General features: G+C 44.5%; 1 protein-coding gene across 8 annotated transcripts in view; it reads right to left on the bottom strand.

Annotated features, from left to right (window-relative positions):
* The window catches only part of HHAT (hedgehog acyltransferase), a 365509-nt gene that overhangs the window by 197575 nt on the left and 145988 nt on the right, over nt 1-21946 (bottom strand). For all 8 annotated transcript variants that reach the window (XM_079945495.1, XM_079945499.1, XM_079945494.1 and 5 more), the window contains one exon: nt 20598-20748. In XM_079945495.1, coding sequence (XP_079801621.1) covers nt 20598-20748 — 151 coding nt within the window. The remainder of the gene's footprint in view (nt 1-20597; nt 20749-21946) is intronic.

Below are 21946 nucleotides of genomic sequence, written 5' to 3'. Positions count from 1 at the left end.
GCATAAATTGGTGGCTGGCACATGTAGGTGCTCAATAAATACTTAATGAACAAAGAGAATTTGGACTTTTAGTTATAATCCCTTAAGACGGCATTTACAATTTATTTAAATAGTCTGTAAGTGGAAGATAATAATAAAATCAATCATTTTAATATTTGAGAATGAAATATGAAGTTGCAGAATAATTTGGAAATAAGCCCATGCACCAGGGACACTCTGCTCAGTGAGATGCTGATGAAACTTGCCTTGGAAACGCAGACAGGTTTTTTGCTGCCCCTGCTGCTGGGCACCTCCACCAGTGGTCCCAGCACTGAGCCATCAGTCATGAATTTAACCCCACACGGTCCAAGTGGCTTTGCAGACAGACCGCCCCATCGTGCTAATCCTCTCACAAATGCCCTTCTCTCATCGTGGAGGGAGGGGCTTCGGACAACTATTCTCAATACCAGAAAAACATCAAGGCACATTCCCTGCCGCCAGCAGTTCAAGTATCCATCTGTGTCTGGAGGAGCAGCATGTTTGAGAAACTCACAAGAACAGCCTGTGTGGAGTTCTCAAGGGCAGTTCCTGTATCTCTCTACATTGTGCTGACATAGCACTAAATCCCTGTAGCCCAGGCTCCATCAGGGAAGAGCTTTTATAGAGTGGGAGACGATCGTTTTCCCCACCTCACCTCATACCCTCCCCTCTCCTCTGACTCCTCAGCCAGGAGACCTGGACCTCAGGTCACTAAGGATTTTCCCAGATTACAAGAGGTAACCCTAACCCTCCCCTTTTGCCATGCCAAGGAGTCAAGGACCACAGTCAAATCCCTCAGGTCATTCAAGCCGAGGTCTCCCACTCAAACCCACACGAGGTGATGGCACAGTTTCTTGGTTTTACTGATAGGACTTGAGGGACCAATGACCTTCAGAAAGTAAAGTGCACAGACCACGTGGTAGTTGCTCATGATTTTGAGTCAAACACAAAATTCTGGCAGACGATCTTGCCAGCAACCTTTAGGAAATTAAATCTGCTGTCAAATAGGAAATGAAACACAGAAAACCTGACATACAAAACCGGTCCCCCGGATTTCTTTATGGACCAACCTCATGGAACTGAGTGACCACACAACTATTAGGAGAAAACACACCCTGTCTCAGATATACCACATCTCACCCTGTTGTCGAAACTCACTTGAGAAATCCTAGGGAATCTAAAATATTGGCGCTCAGTTTTTGCAGTAAAACCTCAGACTGCAAGAAGGGTACCTAATCCCAGCTGTAACAAAAATATAAGTAGTCTGGGAGATATATTGCTACGACGATTACTGCTACCAGTGAAGTCAGTTGCCAACTAGGCAAGTAATATCTTTGCATGCAGATTTATGTTATTGTAAGCAGCTCTTTACAGGAAACCGCCCTCAGCAGGAAGCCCCTTTTCTTGTCACTTTGGCAAAGCTATATTGCAACTAACTTTCAAACCAGGCACCTGCATGCTCTACTCATTTCCAGTCCAAGCACAGCTTTCAGATATTTTAATCACATGATACCTTGCCTAACTTGTTGGTTCTTTCCATAGATCAAAGAAGTGGAAATGAAGAATAAGTAATTAACAGATGACCAGATCTCCTCCCTAGCTTCCCCTTCAGTAATCTCTGGAACAAGCCATAAACAAAGCGTGTGAACAAGAGAACATCTGGAGGAAGATCACGAGGAGTCCACAAGCCTGCACACACTGGCAGGTGGCGTCGACTCTGACCCCCATCTCAATGCTTAACTGAAATTACTTCCCTGTTGCTTTTTTTTTTTTTTTTTTTTTTTTTTTTTTGCTGTACGCGGGCCTCTCACTGTTGTGGCCTCTCCCGTTGCGGAGCACAGGCTCTGGACGCGCAGGCTCAGCGGCCATGGCTCACAGGCCCAGCTGCTCCGCGGCATGAGGGATCTTCCCGGACCGGGGCATGAACCCGTGTCCCCTGCATCGGCAGGCGGACTCTCAACCACTGCGCCACCAGGGAAGCCCCCCTGTTGCTCTTTAAATGCTTTCATGGCTGAGTAGAATCTTCAGAGGTTGTTTCTGGGGGACACTGAATCTACCATCTCCCCAGATTGCTGGCATTCTGATTAAAGGCAACTTTCCTTTCTACCATGTGTGAGTAATGATTCTGTAAGCAGCGATCAGCGGGACCCCCATTCGATAACATTAGGATGACAATGTATCATAATGGGATTTGGGCTACGTCACCACCAAGCCTCTGTGAGTCGATTTTCCTGTCCCCCTGATAAGAACCCTGCTTCCCACCCACAGCAGAAGAACCTCAACTGTAATAAGGAAGCCAGCAACCTCGTCTGACTGCTGCTAACTCATTCACTGTTCACAACCCAGTTGGCACCTGTAGGATACCCAAGATGTATATTTTAATTAACTTCTTAGCAAATCCTCTATACACTGCTGCTAGCAACATTTCCCAGAAACATCATGACTACTTGTATCTATCATCTCGACTTTAACAGTAAGGTCATGTCCGCAGGCATTGCTTTCCAGAAGCCTGGTGGGCCAGATCTCCTGTGTAAATAGCCTCATAGGGAAAGCCGTGCCCCTCCCTGCAATGGGGAGCAGGAAGGAAGCCCTCCAAAATCCAGAGAAGGTTGTCTGCAGGACACAGTCAGCTCCCAGGAGAGAGAGGTCAGACGTTCCTTCCTGGATGGCACATTCCCTCACCCGTGGGCTTCTTACACAAGAGGAACAATTCTAGGAGAACTGAGGGAAGAGGGCAGAGAAAGGGAGAAGTCCACGTGAAGGAAAACCAAGTTGGAGGACAAACGCATCCTGGACAACCAATAGGGGTGGCTCACTGTTCCTATGTTTTTGTGACTGTAGGTCAGTGGCCTCCATCTTGCTTGGGTGGCTCCAAGTCTGGTTTGACTGATTCCTTATCTCGGCATCAAGAGCTACCCCCCAGGCCCCTCCTTACCTTGGGGCTGATTGAGTTCACCCTCCCCCCCCATCTCTTTAGTCCCTCTGTGGTCCCCTCCCCTGAGAACACCAGCAAAAGCTCCTGCTGGAGTTGTTCCGGGGCCCAGTCCCTGTGACCCATGTGAATGTAAGATACTGAACGTTCACAGATACTTAGAGTCACCCAAGGCCATCGTCCAGGTAGTCTACGGTCATGGCATGTCAGCGAGGAGGAGTCCTTAGGAGACCTCTAGCCCAGCCCAGTGCCCCTTAAGTTTTAATGCGCACACAATGGTCCTAGGAGATCTTGTTAAAAAGCAGATTCTGACTCAGTAGGTCTTGGGTGGGACCCAATATTCTGCATTTCTAACAAGCTCCCAGAAGAGGCTATTCCCCAGACCATACTTGGGCTAGCATGGCTCTTGCTAAATACAGACATTGGCTGTATTAAATACCAAACATACAAAATAACCAAATACAAAATAAGTAAGGTATGGTAGTCCCTGGCCTCCAAAAGCTCAGTGAGCTAGACACAATGACTGCAAGAGCATGTATACGTATTAAAATACATGAACGTACACGGTACCATGGAGTAAAGAGGAGAGAGCAATCCCTCTGCTGGGGGGTTGAGTACAGCTTGACAGGCACTGAAGCTGGGACTGACTTGAAGACTATGCGGTATCTTGCCTGAGAGAAGGAGAAGCATGACAGCGAGCCCTGCAGAACTAGCACATCAGCACCAAGGTCATGAAGGTTTGTGAGAGAACTGGATGGGCTCGACTGAGGAACAGTGACCAGTTCTGCCCCGTTGTCTTATAAGGTGAGTGAGAAGCATTTGAAATGGTAGGTTGGAGCCAGGTTTGTATGTCATGCTTAACAATGAAATATTATTAGAGAATTAGTCTTAACTTTACCCTGCAGGTTATCTATAGCGTACAGTACTCAGGAGGCGACAGTATTCATCTTGTTCATTAGGTAGGTAGTTGGACAGTATCAGAGAATTTCATTAGCACATCAAGAGAAAAATCTTTGAGTGCCTACTGTAGTCAGGTGGATCGAATAAAGATGGCAGGTAACATGTCTGGAGCTAAAGTACTCTGAAATCTCAGGACTCACAAGGTGGATGACATCAAATATTTTTGCACTTCTTCTTGGTATAAGGGGAAAAGGAAACCTAGTTACCCGCGGTGCTAGGGAAGGTATGAATTTTCACATACTCATCTACAGGCAAATGCATTATGCATCTAAACCTTTCTTATTAAGAGGATTAGGATTTAGATTTTAATGCAATTAGAATGTACTACCTATGTGACTCTGGAAACATTACTTACATCTCTAGTTCTTACACGGTGATGATGATATTTAAATCCTTATCCAACGATACTACTACAAGAAAAAATAAGTTAATTCTAACAGGGGACTTTTTAAAACTAAAACAATGTATTTTGTTCTCAGCAATCCCTACTTCCGGTTTGTCCAACTGCTCACAGATTTAGCACTAAGTCTAACTGAATTGGATCTTAGGGTATTTTTCTCCATATTAATAAAGAATACCCCCTTCTATCTATAACACCTAGGCCACAAGGCTCTCTGCCCTAGAGGAGAAGAATATGTCAAAAGAGAAGATAGAAAACCTGCCCCTGTGACTCAGTGGACTCTGGGAAGGGGAGGAAGGGATGAAAGAGGATGGGAGAATTCAGAAACCTGTCCCGGCTCCTCTTCCCATCAGCCCACCCCATGACACCCTAAAAGGGAAGTCCATTATACAGATGGAGATAAAAACCCAAGCAGAGAGACTCCGGCTTTCCTTTCTAGTTGGAACTCTGAGAGACCACCTTGCAGGATGCTCTCAACAACAAAGCGTGGGCATATTGGAAGATATATAGTTAGGCAGAGTGAAGGAGAGAGCGTAGCTGCATTGCTGAGTCTCCTTCAGCAACCTTATGGCAAAAGAGATTCAGAAGTTCCACATGGAAGGTAGTAAGATGAGAGCCAATAAATCTGGTTTAGGGACACCTGTGATGAATGGCAAGGTGAGTACACTGCAAAGTGTAGTGCACAGCCTTGCCAGGGCCTGGCCGAGACTCAAAGGGGTCTGCCTAGTCAAAAGAACTGTGATGAGGCAGAGTAAGGAAGACAGGAAGTCTGGGCCAGCTTCACCAGCTTCTTCGTATTAGACTCTGCACAGGTTCCTGGGGCTCAGATAAGATCCGCATTCTCCTTTGAGTCCACTTTAATGGGGCTTTTGCTCCTACCACTTCACTAAAACTGCTTCTGTCAAGGTCACCAGTGACCTCCATAGGGGTAACTCCAGTGTCAATCCTCATCTTCCTTTACTACTTTAGGTAAGGATATGGAGAAGCAGACTGGACACAACAGAAGAAAGGAGCAATGAACTTAAAGATAAGCCAATAGAAAGTATCCAAATCAAAACACAAAAAGGAAAAAAGAAAGAATTGGGAGGCAAAAAAGACAAACCAAGCATCAAAGAATTGTGGGATAATACCAGACAGTCTAATTGGAATGCCAGCAGGAAAAGAGAAAATGGTAGGAAAGAAATATTTGAAGGGATAATGCCAAGAATTTTTCAAAATTAATGAAAGAAAATAAACCATAGATCCAAGCTCAGAGAACTCCAGGCAGAAAACAAAGAAAACTATACCTAAGCACATCACAGCCAAACTGCTGAAACCAAAGGTAAAGGGAAAATCTTGAAGTCAGCCAGAAGGAAAAAAAAAGAAACATAACACACAGAGGAATTATATGAGCCTTCTTGTCAGAAACGAAGCAAGCCAGCAGATAATGGAAAGACATCTTTAAGACGCTGAAGGAAAAAAATAACTGTCAGCATAAAATTCAATATCCAGTAAAAATATCTTTCAAAAATGAATACAAAATAAGAACATTTTCCCCAAAAAAAGAAATGGGAGACACGATGATAAATGAAGAAACGAGCCCTCCTCTTTATTTTTTTAAAAACATCTTTATTGGAGTATAATTGCTTTACAATGTGTTAGTTTCTGCTGTATAACAAAGTGAATCAGCTATACATATACATACATCCCCATATCTCCTCCCTCTTGCATCTCCCTCCGTCCCAACCTCCCTATCCCACCTCTCTAGGTGGTCACAAAGCACTGAGCTGATCTCCCTGTGCTATGTGGCTGCTTCCCACTAGCTATCTATCTTACATTTGGTAGTGTATATATGTCCATGCCACTCTCTCACTGCATCCCAGCTTCCCCTTCCCCTTCCCCGTGTCCTCAAGTCCATTCTCTACGTCTGAGTCTTTATTCCTGTCCTGCCCCTAGGTTCCTCAGAACCTTTTTTTTTTTTAGATTCCGTACATATGTATTAGCATACGGTATTTGTTTTTCTCTTTCTGACTTCCTTCACTCTGTATGACAGACTCTAGGTGGATGGACCTGAGCCCTCCTCTTAATGCCAACTCATTCAGAACATCTTGCTTGATAAGCCCAGCTGGAAGTAATCTCCGCTGCCCCTGTATTCCACATACACTCACTGCCTAAATTAGTCTTTAAGCCTTGCCATATTCTGCCATGTATTTGATATTTAAGCACATGTCCTCAGAGGGCAAACAAAATTCACATTTCTTTATTTCCCTCTGTTCTTCTTAGCACATGGGATATACTCAATAGTTACGTCTTAAGTGAATGGAAGTAGCATTAGAAAAGACGGGAACCACGGTACGTTTCACCTCTACAAAGAAGAGTCCTGAATGGCTAAGAGCACGCGTATTACCAGCTATATAACAATGGTATATTGTCATATAGTCAGTAACAAGATGTTATATATGATAGGGGTATACATGATAATGATCCTACCACAGACATCACTCTGGCCATAACTGAATTATACGCTCATTCATTCATTCACTGTTCATTCCACAAACATTTACTGAACGCCTCCTAACTGCTCAGCGATGCAAAAGGCGTATGTGATACGACAGGAGCACAGTGCTGGCCCTGGCTTGAGGAGCTCACAGCCCAACAGAAAAAGACAGGCAAGTTGACAAGTGATAATAATGCCAATGGGTACAAACCATGGTAATAGTGAAAGTACAGAGAGGACCATGGAAGCACAGCAAAAGGTACCTAATTCAACCTTAGAGAACCAGGTATCCCAGAAAAGATGCAGTGTGAGGTAAGAACAGAAGATGCAGAAGTTGGAGGGAACAGAGAATGGGTGGAGGAGGAGGTGAATGGGCAAAGGCTCTCAGTGAAGAGACAGCTGATGGCCTTGGAGGCAACGGAGAGTCCGACAGAGCCAGGACATCGAATTGAGGGAGGGGCTGCAAGGAGATAAGGGTTCCCTCCCCTCTCACACTGAGACCCCTCACATCCAGCCCCCAGCCCCTTTACTCCACTGAAGCAACCTCTCTTGATAAGGTTAGTAATAACCTTCAGTTGACAAACCCCAAAAGGCTTCGTCACGCTCAACCTCAGAAGCACTGGGCTCTGATAACCACTTCCTCCTTTCTCAAAACACTCTGTATTCTCGGTAAAATATGCTCCCTGGTTGTTCTTTTTTGTTTACCAAGAGAAGTTGGCCTTCTCTAGCCAATCCTTTTTTTTTAATCTGCTTTACAGGCTCAAACCTGTCCACCCAGGCTGAAAGTGCTGAAGTCCTAAAATCTCAGTCCTTGTTTGAAGACTAAATTCCTCCCTGGGCCTACAAGGTCATCTTTGGTCAGAGACCCCACCTGTATGCAATCTCATCTCAAATGAGGCCCAAACATGTGCTCTCTGCACACCACACAATGGCCTTCTTTGGGCCAGAGAACTGCCACATTCTCCTACCAGAGGGCCTTTGGACATGCCATTTCCTCCTCCTGGAAAACTCTTTCCCCTTCTACTCAACTTTCAGACCTCAGGTCAATCCGTATCTCAGCAGAGGAGCTTTCTATGATGAGAACAAATCCCCCTACACAGGTTCTAAGAGCACCATGGATCTCCCCTTCACAGCGTCTGTCTCAGTGCAATTCTATTAGTCTTTGAATTCGTATCTCTCTTCCCCATTAGACTATCACATGGCAAGTGCTCAGAATAAAGAGAATGAAAGACAGTAGCTGGGGCCACATCAGGAAAGGCTCTGCAGGAATCTGTTCTCCTTCCCAGGGCTAAGGGTGATGGTAGCAAATGTTTCTTAAAGCGCGGTCCGTGGACCACAGATCACTTTAGTTGCTTGACAAAATTCAGATTACTGGGCCCTACTCCAAACTAAAACAGAATCTAGACATGGACTCCTATTCTGCCATTTAACGAGCCGTGCAGATGATTCTAACATATACTATCATCTGAGGCCTACTCAGTCCACTAGTAATAGTGATGTGGAATCTGACCGTGGTTTAGACCAATTTTCCAAGAGAACATGCACTCGGGGGGCAACCTGGGATGCCAGGAGCAATCTTCACTCAAAGCAAAGAAGCGAGGGCCTGCCTTCCCCTCGACTGATAAGTGATCAAGCTGGTCCTACTCCTCCCAAGCCCAGGCCCAGGCAGGAGACGTTATATCATGTAAAACAGGGAGAGAGGACAGAGAGGAGAAGCAATGGATGGAAAGCTCCAGGGGGTCCAAGGAGGAGAATCTGAGGTTCAGTTACTCAGAACCCCTGGGCGGCATAATTTTCCCATCCCAGATGACACCTACTCAGCCCCTTTCTTTTCCTCAGGAGGCTCCAAATTTGACCCTTATCCTTTGCTTCTGCACAAACACCACTGACGGTCCACGATGAGGGTTTCACTCCTTCCCACCCACTGAAAGAGGAGAGCCTCTCCCTAGTCTGTTGTCCCTGAAATAATGAAAGTCCTTTAAATTTTTCTTTTTTTGTTGTTGTGGTGGTGGTGGTGATGGTGATGGTGATGGTGGCTGGTTTGCTGGTTTGGGGCCTTTAATGAGGAGGAATAAGAGTTGTTTTCTTTACTCACCCCCTGTTCTTTTTTGCACCAGACCCAACAAAGAAACACAAATTCCCTCTTGGATTCTAATGTTAAGTCGTTCAATACAGAAAAGATAGAAACATTCACATTTGAAAGAAACACAGAACCTAGAATGCATGCTGTAGGAGGGGGAGCCCAGAAAGAGCCTCAGGTGCAACATAGGAAACAGATTATACGGAAGCAGGTGGCATTGTATAAATGCACCATAAATGCGGTCAGGATGGCAGGCTAGCCACTGGGAATAATGAAGTTCGACCCATACTTCACATGTAGGCCAATTTCCCTTTTATCTCTTAAAGGAGTGGGAGGCCTGGGGGATCATCTTTCTTTACTTGGGATATATGTTTGTTGAGGGCCTACTATGTGCCAGGCCCAATGCTGGGTGATGCAGAGACTATGGAGAGCGGGTTTCTGAGAATCTACAGAAAAACTCTTTCAGTAGCTTACGGATCCCCAAATGAAGGATTCTTGCCTTATATAAAAGTTAGTAAATGTCAAATGGACTTCCTCAGATTATCACCAAAGGCAGAAACTACACAGGAAAATAAGAAGAGACCTGACCGCATACAAACGTAAAACTGATACATCAAAATGCCTATAAACATTTCAGGGAAACAGCAGGTTGCACTTTTAATTTAATCCTCAGAACGGAGGTGGGGCAAAAAGCAACAAGGGTTTGCTAAAGGGAAGGCATGAATTAGAAACAAGAGAGTGCTAAGTGCCCATAAGGTTCCCGGCTGGCAGATGTGGGACGATTCTCCATCCTTGTTGACAAAGAGGGTCTGACCCAGCCTGATGTAAGACAAAGAAACAGAGCAGGAGGGGGAGGACAGCCATCAAGGTGGCCACGTGCCAGGGGACACAGGAGGAGGAGACACTGGCAGGAGAAACGAAGTCCAGTTTTTATGTGGCCCCCTTCCCACCTCCACTGAGGCAGCCACTTCTGGATCGCCATTTGTAACGTAAGGGATGTAACGTAAGAACAGAAACCCCGTGGACCCCACACCATTCCCTTGGTCAGTTACTCAGGGTTAAATGGCAACTCCCTGTCTCCTCATCCCTTTGGTACATAGAGGCCGACCCGCTGCCCGACGGCCCCCTCCCCTCACCCCCTGCACCATCTCCCTTTCTAGGGAGTCAGTACAAAAGCCATCGTCATTCTCAAGTATCCCTGAGTTCCAGAGCCTGTCACACAAGCCTTACATTCCAGACCCTGGAGGAGGAATCCACTTCAGCTCCATTTCACTGGAGACAGTGAAAGGCGGTGATTCTGAGCACAGATGCTACAGCCATGTGTCAGGTTCAAATCCCAGCTCCACCACTAACTAGCAGTGTGATTTAAGGATTTAAGGTGTGTGATTCCATCAGTTTCATCATTTGTAAAGTGGGGATAACAGAACCTACACCGTAGGAGTTTTGTGAGGATTACATAAGTTAGATCTATAAAAGCATTTAGAAATGTGCCTGGCGTGATGTACGCACTGTTTGCTGCCACTGCCTCTATTATTATTATTACTCCTGCCATACCTGTTGACCCTTGAACAACAGGGGTTTGAACTCTGTGGGTCCACTTATCCTCGGATTTCTTTCAATAGTAAATACTACAGTACTATTTGGTCCGAGGCGGACTGAATCCAAGGATGCGGAACCACGGAACCATGGATACAGAGGACCGACCATAAATTATACGTGGATTTCCAACTGTCAGGAGGGTCGGCGCCCCAACCCCTGAGCTGCTCAGGGGTCAGCTGTATTCGTCGTGAGGACATGTTTTCGAAGCACTTCCCTCCAAGTCCTGTTCCGCGTTCTCCATCGTAGGCCCTCCCTCGGAAAAATCCTATCTCCAAAGAGAAACAGTTGTCAAACTCCTCTCTCACATCAAAGTCTGAATGGAATCTCTTTTCTTCCTGTAAGTTTGCAACGTTCTCCCTCATCTGGTATCAAGGACGTGGCACAATGTCAGATAAAATAATGATAGTAATTAAGTGAGAAAGGCGTACATCCCTCCTCCCTCACAAGGCAGATCCGTTCTCAGGAAAAGTGCAAGCAGACACAGTATTTTGGCAAGCCATGTACACACATTTAACGAGAAAAACAGGGAGACAGAGAGGGTGGGGTATTGACAGTGGTCACGGTGTGTCAGTGCCAGCGACACAGAGCAACTGCTCAAACACCAGATCAAACTATTTGAAAAATCTCGCTCTTCAGACCTTTAGTGTCCAAATTTAGTGTCCAAAATTACAGAGAAGAGTGACTATTCACCCATTCAGCACATATTTCCCGAGTGCCCACTACATGCTGGGAACCAGGGAGGGTGCTGGGGACACAGCACTGAACAAAACAAGATCTGATCATTGCCCTCAAGGAGCTTATAGTCTGCTGGGATATGAACAAGTACGGAGACAACTACTGTGGAGCATGGCTGCTGCATGACAAGTACAGGGTCTTAGTTCCCAGAGATGAGTATTATAATATCCCCATTTTCCAGAGAAGGAAACTGAGGCACAGAGGGGGGTCACTGGGTAATGAGGAACAGAGGCAGGATTCAAATGCAGGCAGTCGGACTCCACGTCTGGGCTCTGGTGACCGGGTGACCAATGAAAGCCTTTTGTTTGAAGATGCCCTGGTGTTTCCTGCATCAAAGCGCTTCGTACTCTAAAAAGTTTGAGGGTTCGCTCAGTAATACGTGAACTGAAAACACTCTCCACACAGGGAGAAATGGAGAGAGGAGCAGAGCAACTGTCTTTGAAGTAAAAATAAATCCGGGAAGCAAAACATATGATGGCTCACAAAATCTGCCTCAACTTGACATCCCATTTCTGCTTTGATTTACGGAAGTCTGTGCTTGGAGGAAAAGGTAAGAGGATTTTTGAAATATGAATGGAAGAAGAAAGAAAATATGTTTTCTGAGTCTGTTGGGATTCAGAAGAGAGAAGGGTAGACTAAGAGAGGTATCCAAAATGTGAGAGAATACGAATGGCCCGCAGCTGGAAACTATTTGCAAAAAGAATTCCCGCAGGGGTGAAGGGGAGGTCGCGATGGTCTAGATTTCAGGGACCCCCGTGCTTCCATTTTGAAATCCACGCCTCCCACATATCGCCCTCCACCCCCACTTGCCACATCCTCACCCAGCCACCCGATCAGGCCTTTCTTTTCTGAGAAATTAAAAAACAAACAGTGCGGCCTTTACTCTCCTGCCTGCAATTCTGATTATTAGCTAACGTGTTGATGTCTACAGCGTGCCTGCTTGCGTTCACTGCTTCAGCACATGGTCTCACTTCACCCTTGCACCTCCCCAGTGAGGCAAACACTATGATTCGCCCCATTTTGATACCTCAGAAAACACAGGCATAAGGAGGTTAAATCACCTGCCCAATTACACGGGTGGGGGAGGGGTGGGAGTATTTTAGCACGAGGATACTGGTGGTCATCTCCATCCAGTGGGGCTGGGGCTAATATAATGGTAGAACTGCAAGGGACCATAGACATCATCTAGTGACGAGAGTCTGTCTTTCATTTAACAGAGGAGGAAACTGAGGTAAAAGTAACCTGACCAAGCTCCCTCCTGAGGGCAGAGCCCGTCTCTTTTCCACCACAGTCTGTATCTCTGAATTGTCACATCTCAGGCTCAGAGCTGGGCCAGAGCCTCTCTTCAGCCAGTCTCATCCACTGCTTCCCCAACCCGGCCCATCTCTCAGTCACCTCTGGCTTTGTTAGATTTTCAAGTGCAGAAAAGTAAGAAGCTACCACTTCCTGAGGAACGACTATACCCCAGGCTCAATCAACCCTCAGGTCACCACGAGGAGGCAAGGGCTATTATTATCTCCATTTTAGAAACAAAAAGATTGGCCCAGAGACTTTTAATCATTTGCCCAAATCACACAGCTAGTATGTGGCGTAGGAAACTCTTAGTTACTACGTTGCCTCCAAAAAACAAGTGAACTCTTATTAACAGCACCTGTTAAGAAGCATCCTTTCTCCTTTATGTTCATAATTTCCCTGCTTTCCCCCCAACAATGCTGGTAGATACGGTGTGTATTTCACAAACTCCACGCTTGCCATCCTGCCCCGCAACTTGAGGTTAAACGTGATTCAAAGGCAGGACTCACACAAGGCCAGGACTCATACAAAGTCGGCAGTTTGTGTAGCTGTTTTTTAATCATCTACTGCAGGCCTGGACCAACTCTCCATCTGGGGACCTAAATTCTTCTATTGACCTAACAGTTCATGCAATCAATGCCCCACTGAAAAAGGAGGCTCGGATTCCTCCCATCCCCAGCCCAACGATGTCCCCATACATTAAGATCTAGTAGCCACCAACAGCACGCAGATCCCTCTGGGATAAGCAGTGATGCATGAATTTGCCTGTGAAGACCTGAGAGCATCATAGTTGAAGACATGCAGAGGGCAAGCTGTGCGAGATTCCTGAGATAATTGAAATTGACCCATAACTCACCAGCCACCATGGGAAATTCTATCACTTTGCACACTTTGCTTCCATAGCTAGAAATCAAATCAGAAGAACATGATCAGATTTCTAATTTGGAACCTCAGACACGCAATGTCATCTTTAATGACTCCTGGAAAAAGATGCTCATTACAGATCTCAGCCTACCTAAATTAAAACCTGAAACCCCCCCAGATTAAGCAGAAAATTCTCAATTTCTCATGTCTGTACAGCCACAGAAAAATCACACAAGCGGGAATACACACACTCCTTAGGGGTTTGTTCTGCCTGCAAATATCTGAGCAAGAATTACACGAAACAGAAGAGCTAGAAGGAAAAAAAAAAATAAACACATCAGGTCCTAACTTTTACGTTTGGGCCATCTGGGCAAATAGCAATTTTTCACGATCAATTTGAACTATCATGTCAGGGAACATTATCTCTCTGCTGATGGCCAGTTTCATCTCTTCTGTAATGTAGAGCTCAGATTCCTCTGATACGGTCAGCTGCCGGCTTCAAGTCTTCTCTCACTGCTAAGGGGGCTGAAAGATGGTGCAATCAGTCAGCACCGTGTTCAGGTGTGTAAGGCTCCTTTCAAATAGGAGGCTAAAATTCCATCTCTCATCCTCAGTTGTAAACCTCATTCAGTGGGGATTTTCTAGAAGCTTAGGTAGCCATTAAACAATCTCCGGAGATTGGTTTTAAATCTCTTCCCTCCACTTCCCATCCACCTTGCCCTTTGCGTCACTGGGTGAGTGGCTGCCACAGCCCCGCAGAATGAGCTGCATCACCAGCGTTCACAGCTGCTCATGACTCAATTCCTCTCGAACCTTAACCCAGGAAGGGGGAGCAATGCCCTGTCTACAGCAATGCCTCAATGATGGCCCAGAAATATTAGATATAAATAGAAACTACAGATTGGAAATTTTATTTTCCTTTGGCATGCCTTCTTACGGAGAAAAAGTTAGAGAATGGGGACCAGGACCACTGCAGGGTTACGCGACCAGATCCTGACTATGAGCATCGTAAACTAAGGGTGGAAGAACGTCATAAATAGTGCAAAGGAGAATCTACAATTTTTATTCTTTCTTTTTTCACTTAAAAAACTACTTCTTCTGAACCTTAAATTGGGCACCGAATTGCTCAAAAAGAGTTCATCTCCCTTCCTAAATTCAACTACTTAATGTGGAACAGTTATTGTACAAAGAATGAAGGCCCAAGCGTTTCTACATATAGCTGGCAAACCAGAAAACCCTTCAAGAAACTGAAACAAACATGAAGGGGCAGATCTACACCCATGCCTGCTAAAGGAAGCCAGGATACAAGTCTAGGTCACCACCAGGAAAGACCATGTCTGCTGCTTCATCCCATGCCCTTGTGAGCACCGCCCTTTAGAATCACATCACTCCAAGCAGTCACCCCAGAGCCCCCCCTCAGAGTAACTTTTCATTATTACTCTCTTGCCCGCACAGTAACAGAGAGGGAGGAGAGAGGGTTTCAACAAGCTGGTGTTTACACTATTTGAGTCTGGTTCCAAACAAGAATGACAAAGGTCTTGGCAGATATACTTTCTCCACCTCAGTGGTTTGTCTATAACAGAGGATCCTGGACAAAAATAAAACACTTAATTCACTCGCCTGGAGCCAGCATGCATGCCAAGAGTCAAGGATTTTTTAATTATCCCAGCCAACAGTGGAGAAGCCCTTTAGGAGAATGTGCTTCCCAAGAAATGCATGAGAGCAAGCATTCACACCAAGGAGGCAGAGGAACCCTGCTGGGTGCCCACAAGGCATTCATCACATGTCCCCCAGGCCATGCTAGGTCCCAACCTGTCTGTTCAGTAAATTACTTTTATGAGCAGGTCAAAAGTGAACAGAGCCTTCCAACGAGGCTCACCTTTCAAACAGAACCACTTCCTGGCCCCCTAGCTACAGAGAGAGCCCCTTTCCTAAACTTGCCATTAAACCCAGGCAACCTATGATATTTGATAAAATAATTAAAGACAAATCACAGTTCTAAGAGGGAAGTTTATAGCAATACAATCCTACCTGAAGAAACAGGAAACATCTCAAATAAACCACCTAACCTTGCACCTAGAGCAATTAGAGAAAGAAGAACAAAAAAACCCCAAAGTTAGCAGAAGGAAAGAAATCATAAAGATCAGAGCAGAAATAAATGAAAAAGAAATGAAGGAAATGATAGCAAAGATCAATAAAAGTAAAAGCCGGCTCTTTGAGAAGATAAACATAATTGATAAACCATTAAACAGACTCATCAAGAAAAAAAGGGAGAAGACTCAAATCAATAGAATTAGAAACGAAAAAGGAGAAGTAACAACTGACACTGCAGAAATACAAAGGATCATGAGAGATTACTACAAGCAACTCTATGCCAATAAAATGGACAACCTGGAAGAAATGGACAAATTCGCAGAAATGCAAAACCTTCCGAGACTGAACCAGGAAGAAATAGAAAATATGAACAGACCAATCACAAGCACTGAAATTGAAACTGTGATTAAAAATCTTCCAACAAACAAAAGCCCAGGACCAGATGGCTTCACAGGCGAATTCTATCAAACATTTAGAGAAGAGCTAACACCTATCCTTCTCAAACTCTTCCAAAATATAGCAGAGGGAGGAACACTCCCAAACTCATTCTGTGAGGCCACCATCACTCTGATACCAAAACCAGACAAAGATGTCAAAAAGAAAGAAAACTACAGGCCAATATCACTGATGAACATAGATGGAAAACTCCTCAACAAAATACTAGCAAACAGAATCCAACAGCACATTAAAAGGATCATACACCATGGATCAAGTGCAGTTTATTCCAGGAATGCAAGGATTCTTCAATATATGCAAATCAATCAACGTGATACACCATATTAACAAATTGAAGGAGAAAAACCATATGATCATCTCAACAGATGCAGAGAAAGCTTCTGACAAAATTCAACACCCATTTATGATAAAAACCCTGCAGAAAGTAGGCATAGAGGGAACTTTCCTCAACATAATAAAGGCCATATATGACAAACCCACAGCCAACATCGTCCTCAATGGTGAAAAACTGAAACCATTTCCACTAAGATCAGGAAGAAGACAAGGTTGCCCACTCTCACCACTATTATTCAACATAGTTTTGGAAGTTTTAGCCACAGCTATCAGAGAAGAAAAAGAAATAAAAAGAATCCAAATCAGAAAAGAAGAAGTAAAGCTGTCACTGTTTCCAGATGACATGATACTATACATAGAGAATCCTGAAGATGCTACCAGAAAACTACTAGAGCTAATCAATGAATTGGGTAAAGTAGCAGGATACAAAGGTAATGTACAGAAATCTCTGGCATTCCTATACACTAATGATAAAAAATCTGAAAGTGAAATTAAGAAAACACTCTCATTTACCACTGCAACAAAAAGAATAAAATATCTAGGAATTAACCTACCTAAGGAGACAAAAGATCTGTATGCAGAAAATTATAAGACACTGATGAAAGAAACTAAAGATGACACAAATAGATGGAGAGATATACCGTGTTCTTGCATTGGAAGAATCAACATTGTGAAAATGATTCTACTACCCAAAGCACTCTACAGATTCAATGCAATCCCTATCAAACTGCCACTGGCATTTTTCACAGAACTAAACAAAAAATTTCACAATTTGTATGGAAACACAAAAGACCCCAAATAGCCAAAGCAATCTTGAGAATGAAAAATGGAGCTGGAGGAATCAGGCTCCCTGACTTCAGACTATACTACAAAGCTACAGTAATCTAGACAGTATGGTACTGGCACCAAAACAGAAATATAGATCAATGGAACAGGATAGAAAGCCCAGAGATAAACCCACGCACCTATGGTCACCTTATCTTTGATAAAGGAGGCAGGAATGTACAGTGGAGAAAAGACAGTCTCTTCAATAAGTGGTGCCAGGAAAACTGGACAGGTACATGTAAAAGTATGAGATTAGAACACTCCCTCACACCATACACAAACATAAGCTCAAAATGGATTAAAGACCTAAATGTAAGGCCAGACACTATAAAACTCTTAGAGGAAGACATAGGCAGAACACTCTATGACATAAATCACAGCAAGATCCTTTTTGACCCACCTCCTAGAGAAATGGAAATAAAAATAAACAAATGGGACCTAATGAAACTTAAAAGCTTTTGCACAGTAAACGAAACCATAAACAAGACCAAAAGACAACCCTCAGAATGGGAGAAAATATTTGCAATGAAGCAACTGACAAAGGATTAATCTCCAAAATTTACAAGCAGCTCATACAGCTCAATAACAAAAAAAACAAACAACCCAATCCAAAAATGGGCAGAAGACCTAAATAGACATTTCTCCAAAGAAGATATACAGATTGCCAACAAACACATGAAAGAATGCTCAACATCATTAATCATTAGAGAAATGCAAATCAAAACTACAGTGAGGTATCACCATACACCGGTCAGAATGGCCATCATCAAAAAATCTAGAAACAATAAATGCTGGAGAGGATGTGGAGAAAAGGAACACTCTTGCACTGCTCGTGGGAATGTACATTGATACAGCCACTATGGAGAACAGTATGGAGGTTCCTTAAAAATCTACAAATAGAACTACCATACGACCCAGCAATCCCACTACTGGGCATATACCCTGAGAAAATCATAATTCAAAAAGAGTCATGTACCAAAATGTTCATTGCAACTCTATTTACAATAGCCAGGAGATGGAAGCAACCTAAGTGTCCATCATCAGATAAATGGATAAAGAAGATGTGGCACATATATACAATGGAATATTACTCAGCCATAAAAAGAAATGAAATTGAGTTATTTGTAGTGATGTGGATGGACCTAGAGTCTGTCATACAGAGCGAAGTAAATCAGAAAGAGAAAAACAAATACCGTATGCTAACACATATATATGGAATCTAAGAAAAAAAAAAAAAGTCATGAAGAACCTAGGGGTAAGATGGGAATAAAGACGCAGACCTACCAGAGAATGGACTTGAGGATATGGGGAGGGGAAGGGTAAGCTGTGAGAAAGTGAGACAGTGGCATAGACATATATACTCTACCAAATGTAAAACAGATAGCTAGTGGGAAGCAGCCACATAGCACAGGGAGATCAGCTCGGTGGTTTGTGACCACCTAGAGGGGTGGGATAGGGAGGGTGGGAGGGAGGGAGACGCAAGAAGGAAGAGATATGGGAACATATGTATATGTATAACTGATTCACTCTGTTATAAAGCAGAAACTAATACACCATTGTAAAGTAATTTACTCCAATAAAGATGTTAAAAAAGAAAGACAAATCAAAGCAATTACTTGACATTCCTTACAATAATCACATGACATTTCTAACCCCAAGAAGCAAAGTGGACCAAAAATAAAATGTGTACAAGAGGCTTAGATCAATTCAGCCTCCATAACAAATTACTATGGAAAACCAGGATGTTTGTTGCATGCTGTCTACCCCCTTTCCAAGAGCATCATTGATATAACAATATTCACTAAGCTCAGAGATGAAATATAAGACTGGATGAGCCAGGATGGATTTTCTGAGCAGGGCCAGGACTCGGGTGAAGCGAATGGAGGCTTCTAAGGAGCACAGTTGAAGTAGGTATTGCCTCCCACAGATGTGCAAGTCCTCAGCCTGAGGTTCTTACATTAGCTTTGCAATTGCAAAAGCCAGCCGGCCACTTGTTCCACACTGGAAGTGATAATAAAACACAGTGGCAAGCAAGCCCATCTGGAGAACAACAATCAGAAATGGCAGGGGGAGCTGAGGGATCTTTGAGAACAAAGACTCCAGGGCAACTATACGTTTATGGAGCAAAATCAAGAAGACTAAGAAAACTCAGGAGAAGCACCTGTGTAGCCAAGTGCATGAGCGTAGGAATGATATAAGGCTAGGGACTTCCCTGGTGGCGCAGTGGTTAAGAATCCGCCTGCCAATGCAGGGGACACAGGTTCGATCCCGGGTCCAGGAAGATCCCTCATGCCGCGGAGCAACTAAGCCCGTGCGCCACAACTACTGAGCCTGCGCTCTAGAGCCCACGAGCCACAGCTACTGAAACCCTTGCAACCTAGAGCCTGTGCTCCGCAACCACTGAGCCCACATGCTGCAACTACTGAAGCCCCGCACACTTAGAGCCTGTGCTCCACAACGAGAAGCCACCACAATGAGAAGCCCATGCACCACAACGAAGAGTAGCCCCTGCTCGCTGCAACTAGAGAAACCCCTCGTGCAGCAATGAAGACCCAACACAGCCAAAAACTAAACAAACAAACAAATAAATAAGGATGAAAGCTAACGTCTGTAAACACCTACTATGTGCCAGATGCTTTCAACGTACATTTTAGCTTATTTAATCTTCAAAACAGCTTTTAGAGATGAGTATTATTATTATCATTACCATTATTATTACCATGTAAGAGATAAGAAAACTGAAACCTAGATTTAGTAAGTTGCCCTGGATCTCAGAGCTCGTAAATGCCCTGGCCTGTGCTATTAACCTAAGTCTATTTTTTTAATCTACAGTCCCACATACAAAGACGTTATTTTCAAGAAAAGCAGACAGCGATGAAATCATCAAAATATACGTCATGGGGGCTTCCCTGGTGACACAGTGGTTATGAGTCTGCCTGCCAACGCAGAGGACACGAGTTTGAGCCCTGGTCTGGGAAGATCCCATGTGCTACGGAGCAACTAGGCCCGTGCACCACGACCTCTAGGCCTGCGCTCTGGAGCCCACGAGCCACAACTACTGAAGCCCGCGAGCCTGGAGCCCGTGCTCTGCAGCAGGAGATGCCACCGCAGTGAGAGGCCCGCGCACCGCAACGAAGAGTAGCACCTGCTCACTGCAACTAAAGAAAGCCCGAGCGCAGCAACAAAGACCCAGTGCAGTCAAAAATAAATTAATTAATTAAAAAAATATATATATATATGTCATGTCCCAAGTTAGTAAAAAACCGCTTTAGACATAGCCCTTTGTGTATCTGTACACAAACTTGGTGAGAAACTTTCTTACCTCACAATTTTCATAGCCTGACAATATTTTTGAGAGCGTCAGAAAACATGGATTGCCATCCTGTTACACAGATTAAAAAAACCGAAGGGCCAAACGCGACTTGAGTGAAGGGCAGAGAAAGGATGGTGGCCCGGGCGCTCTGAAGCTGGCCAAGCCATGGGTCCTCCCACTGGATGTCCCTGAAGGGCCTTAATAAACCAAGCCACTGACCTCCACATTCCCGTGAAACTGAACATGGTGCTCACACAGCGAGGGAGAGGCGGTGGCGTGAGTCCATCCAGGCGCATGAGCAGAGCTGGGACACCAAAGAGCACCAAGTACTTCACATAGAAGAAGAGCACTTGGGCCAACGCCAGTCCTCCTGAAAGACAGAGGGGCCTGTGAGACACAGCGACAAGAAGTGGAGCAATCTCCTGGGAAAGATGCAAGGCTCCAGAAACACACTACCTGCTCCCGCTTCTCCGACCACTCCCCTCCCCTCCCCGCAACTCACACATTTAACAAGTCTCCCATGTCGGTTCTGGGCAATGATATTTTGGCATTAACAAATACTGAAATCTCCTTTATTATTGTGACAGGCAACAGGACCTCTTAACAGTCATGCTTTTACAAATGCTAGAAAAGGGCACACTTTAAAAATACACAGATATGTAAATAAATAAATAAATAAATATATATATATATATATATATATATGGCATTAAAAACTATTAGAAAGGAAAAATCCTTCCCAAATCCTTTCAAAACCTCACGTGAGTTCACACCCACTAGGATGGTTAGAAGCATAAAGTCAGATCAACAAGGGGGCAAAGATGCAGAGAAACTAGAACCATCATACACTGTTGGTAGGAATGTAAAATGATGTGGCCACTTTTCTTTTTGGCCACGCCACACAGCATGGGGGATCTTAGTTCCCTGACCAGGGATCAAACCCATGCACACTGCAGTGGAAGTGCAGAGTCTTAACCACTGGACCACCAGGGAAGTCCTGATGCGGCCACTTTAGAAAACATTTGTCATTTCTTAAATGATTAAACATACAGTTACCATATGACCCAGCAATTCCACCCTTGGGTATATACCCAAGAGAAATGAAAACAGGGGTCCACATAGAAACTTGTACCTGAATGTTCATAGCAGCATTATTCACCCAATAATATGGTTAATAATCCGCCTCCCAATGCAGAGGACACGCGTTCGAGCCCTAGTCCAGGAAGATCCCACATGCCCTGGAGCAACTAAGCCCATGCACCACAACAACTGAGCCTGAGCTCTAGAGCCCGTGAGCCATACCTACTGAGCCCGCATGCTGCAACTACCGAAGCCCATGCACCTAGAGCCCATGCTCCACGACAAGAGAAGCCACTGCAATGAGAAGCCCGCACACCGCAACAAAGAGTAGCCCCCGCTCGCTACAAATAGAGAAAGGCCGTGCGCAACAATGAAGACCTAATGCAGCCCAAAATTAATAAATTTTAAAAAAGAAAGAAAGAAATGAAGTACTGATACATGCTGCAACATGAATCTTGAAAACAACATGCTAAGTGAAGTGAGCCACG

The sequence above is a fragment of the Stenella coeruleoalba genome (assembly GCF_951394435.1).
Source record: "Stenella coeruleoalba genome assembly, chromosome: 1".
Classification (NCBI taxonomy): Eukaryota; Metazoa; Chordata; class Mammalia; order Artiodactyla; family Delphinidae; genus Stenella; species Stenella coeruleoalba.
Note: the sequence above shows the minus strand (reverse complement) of the source record. Positions and strands in the feature narration are given on the sequence as shown.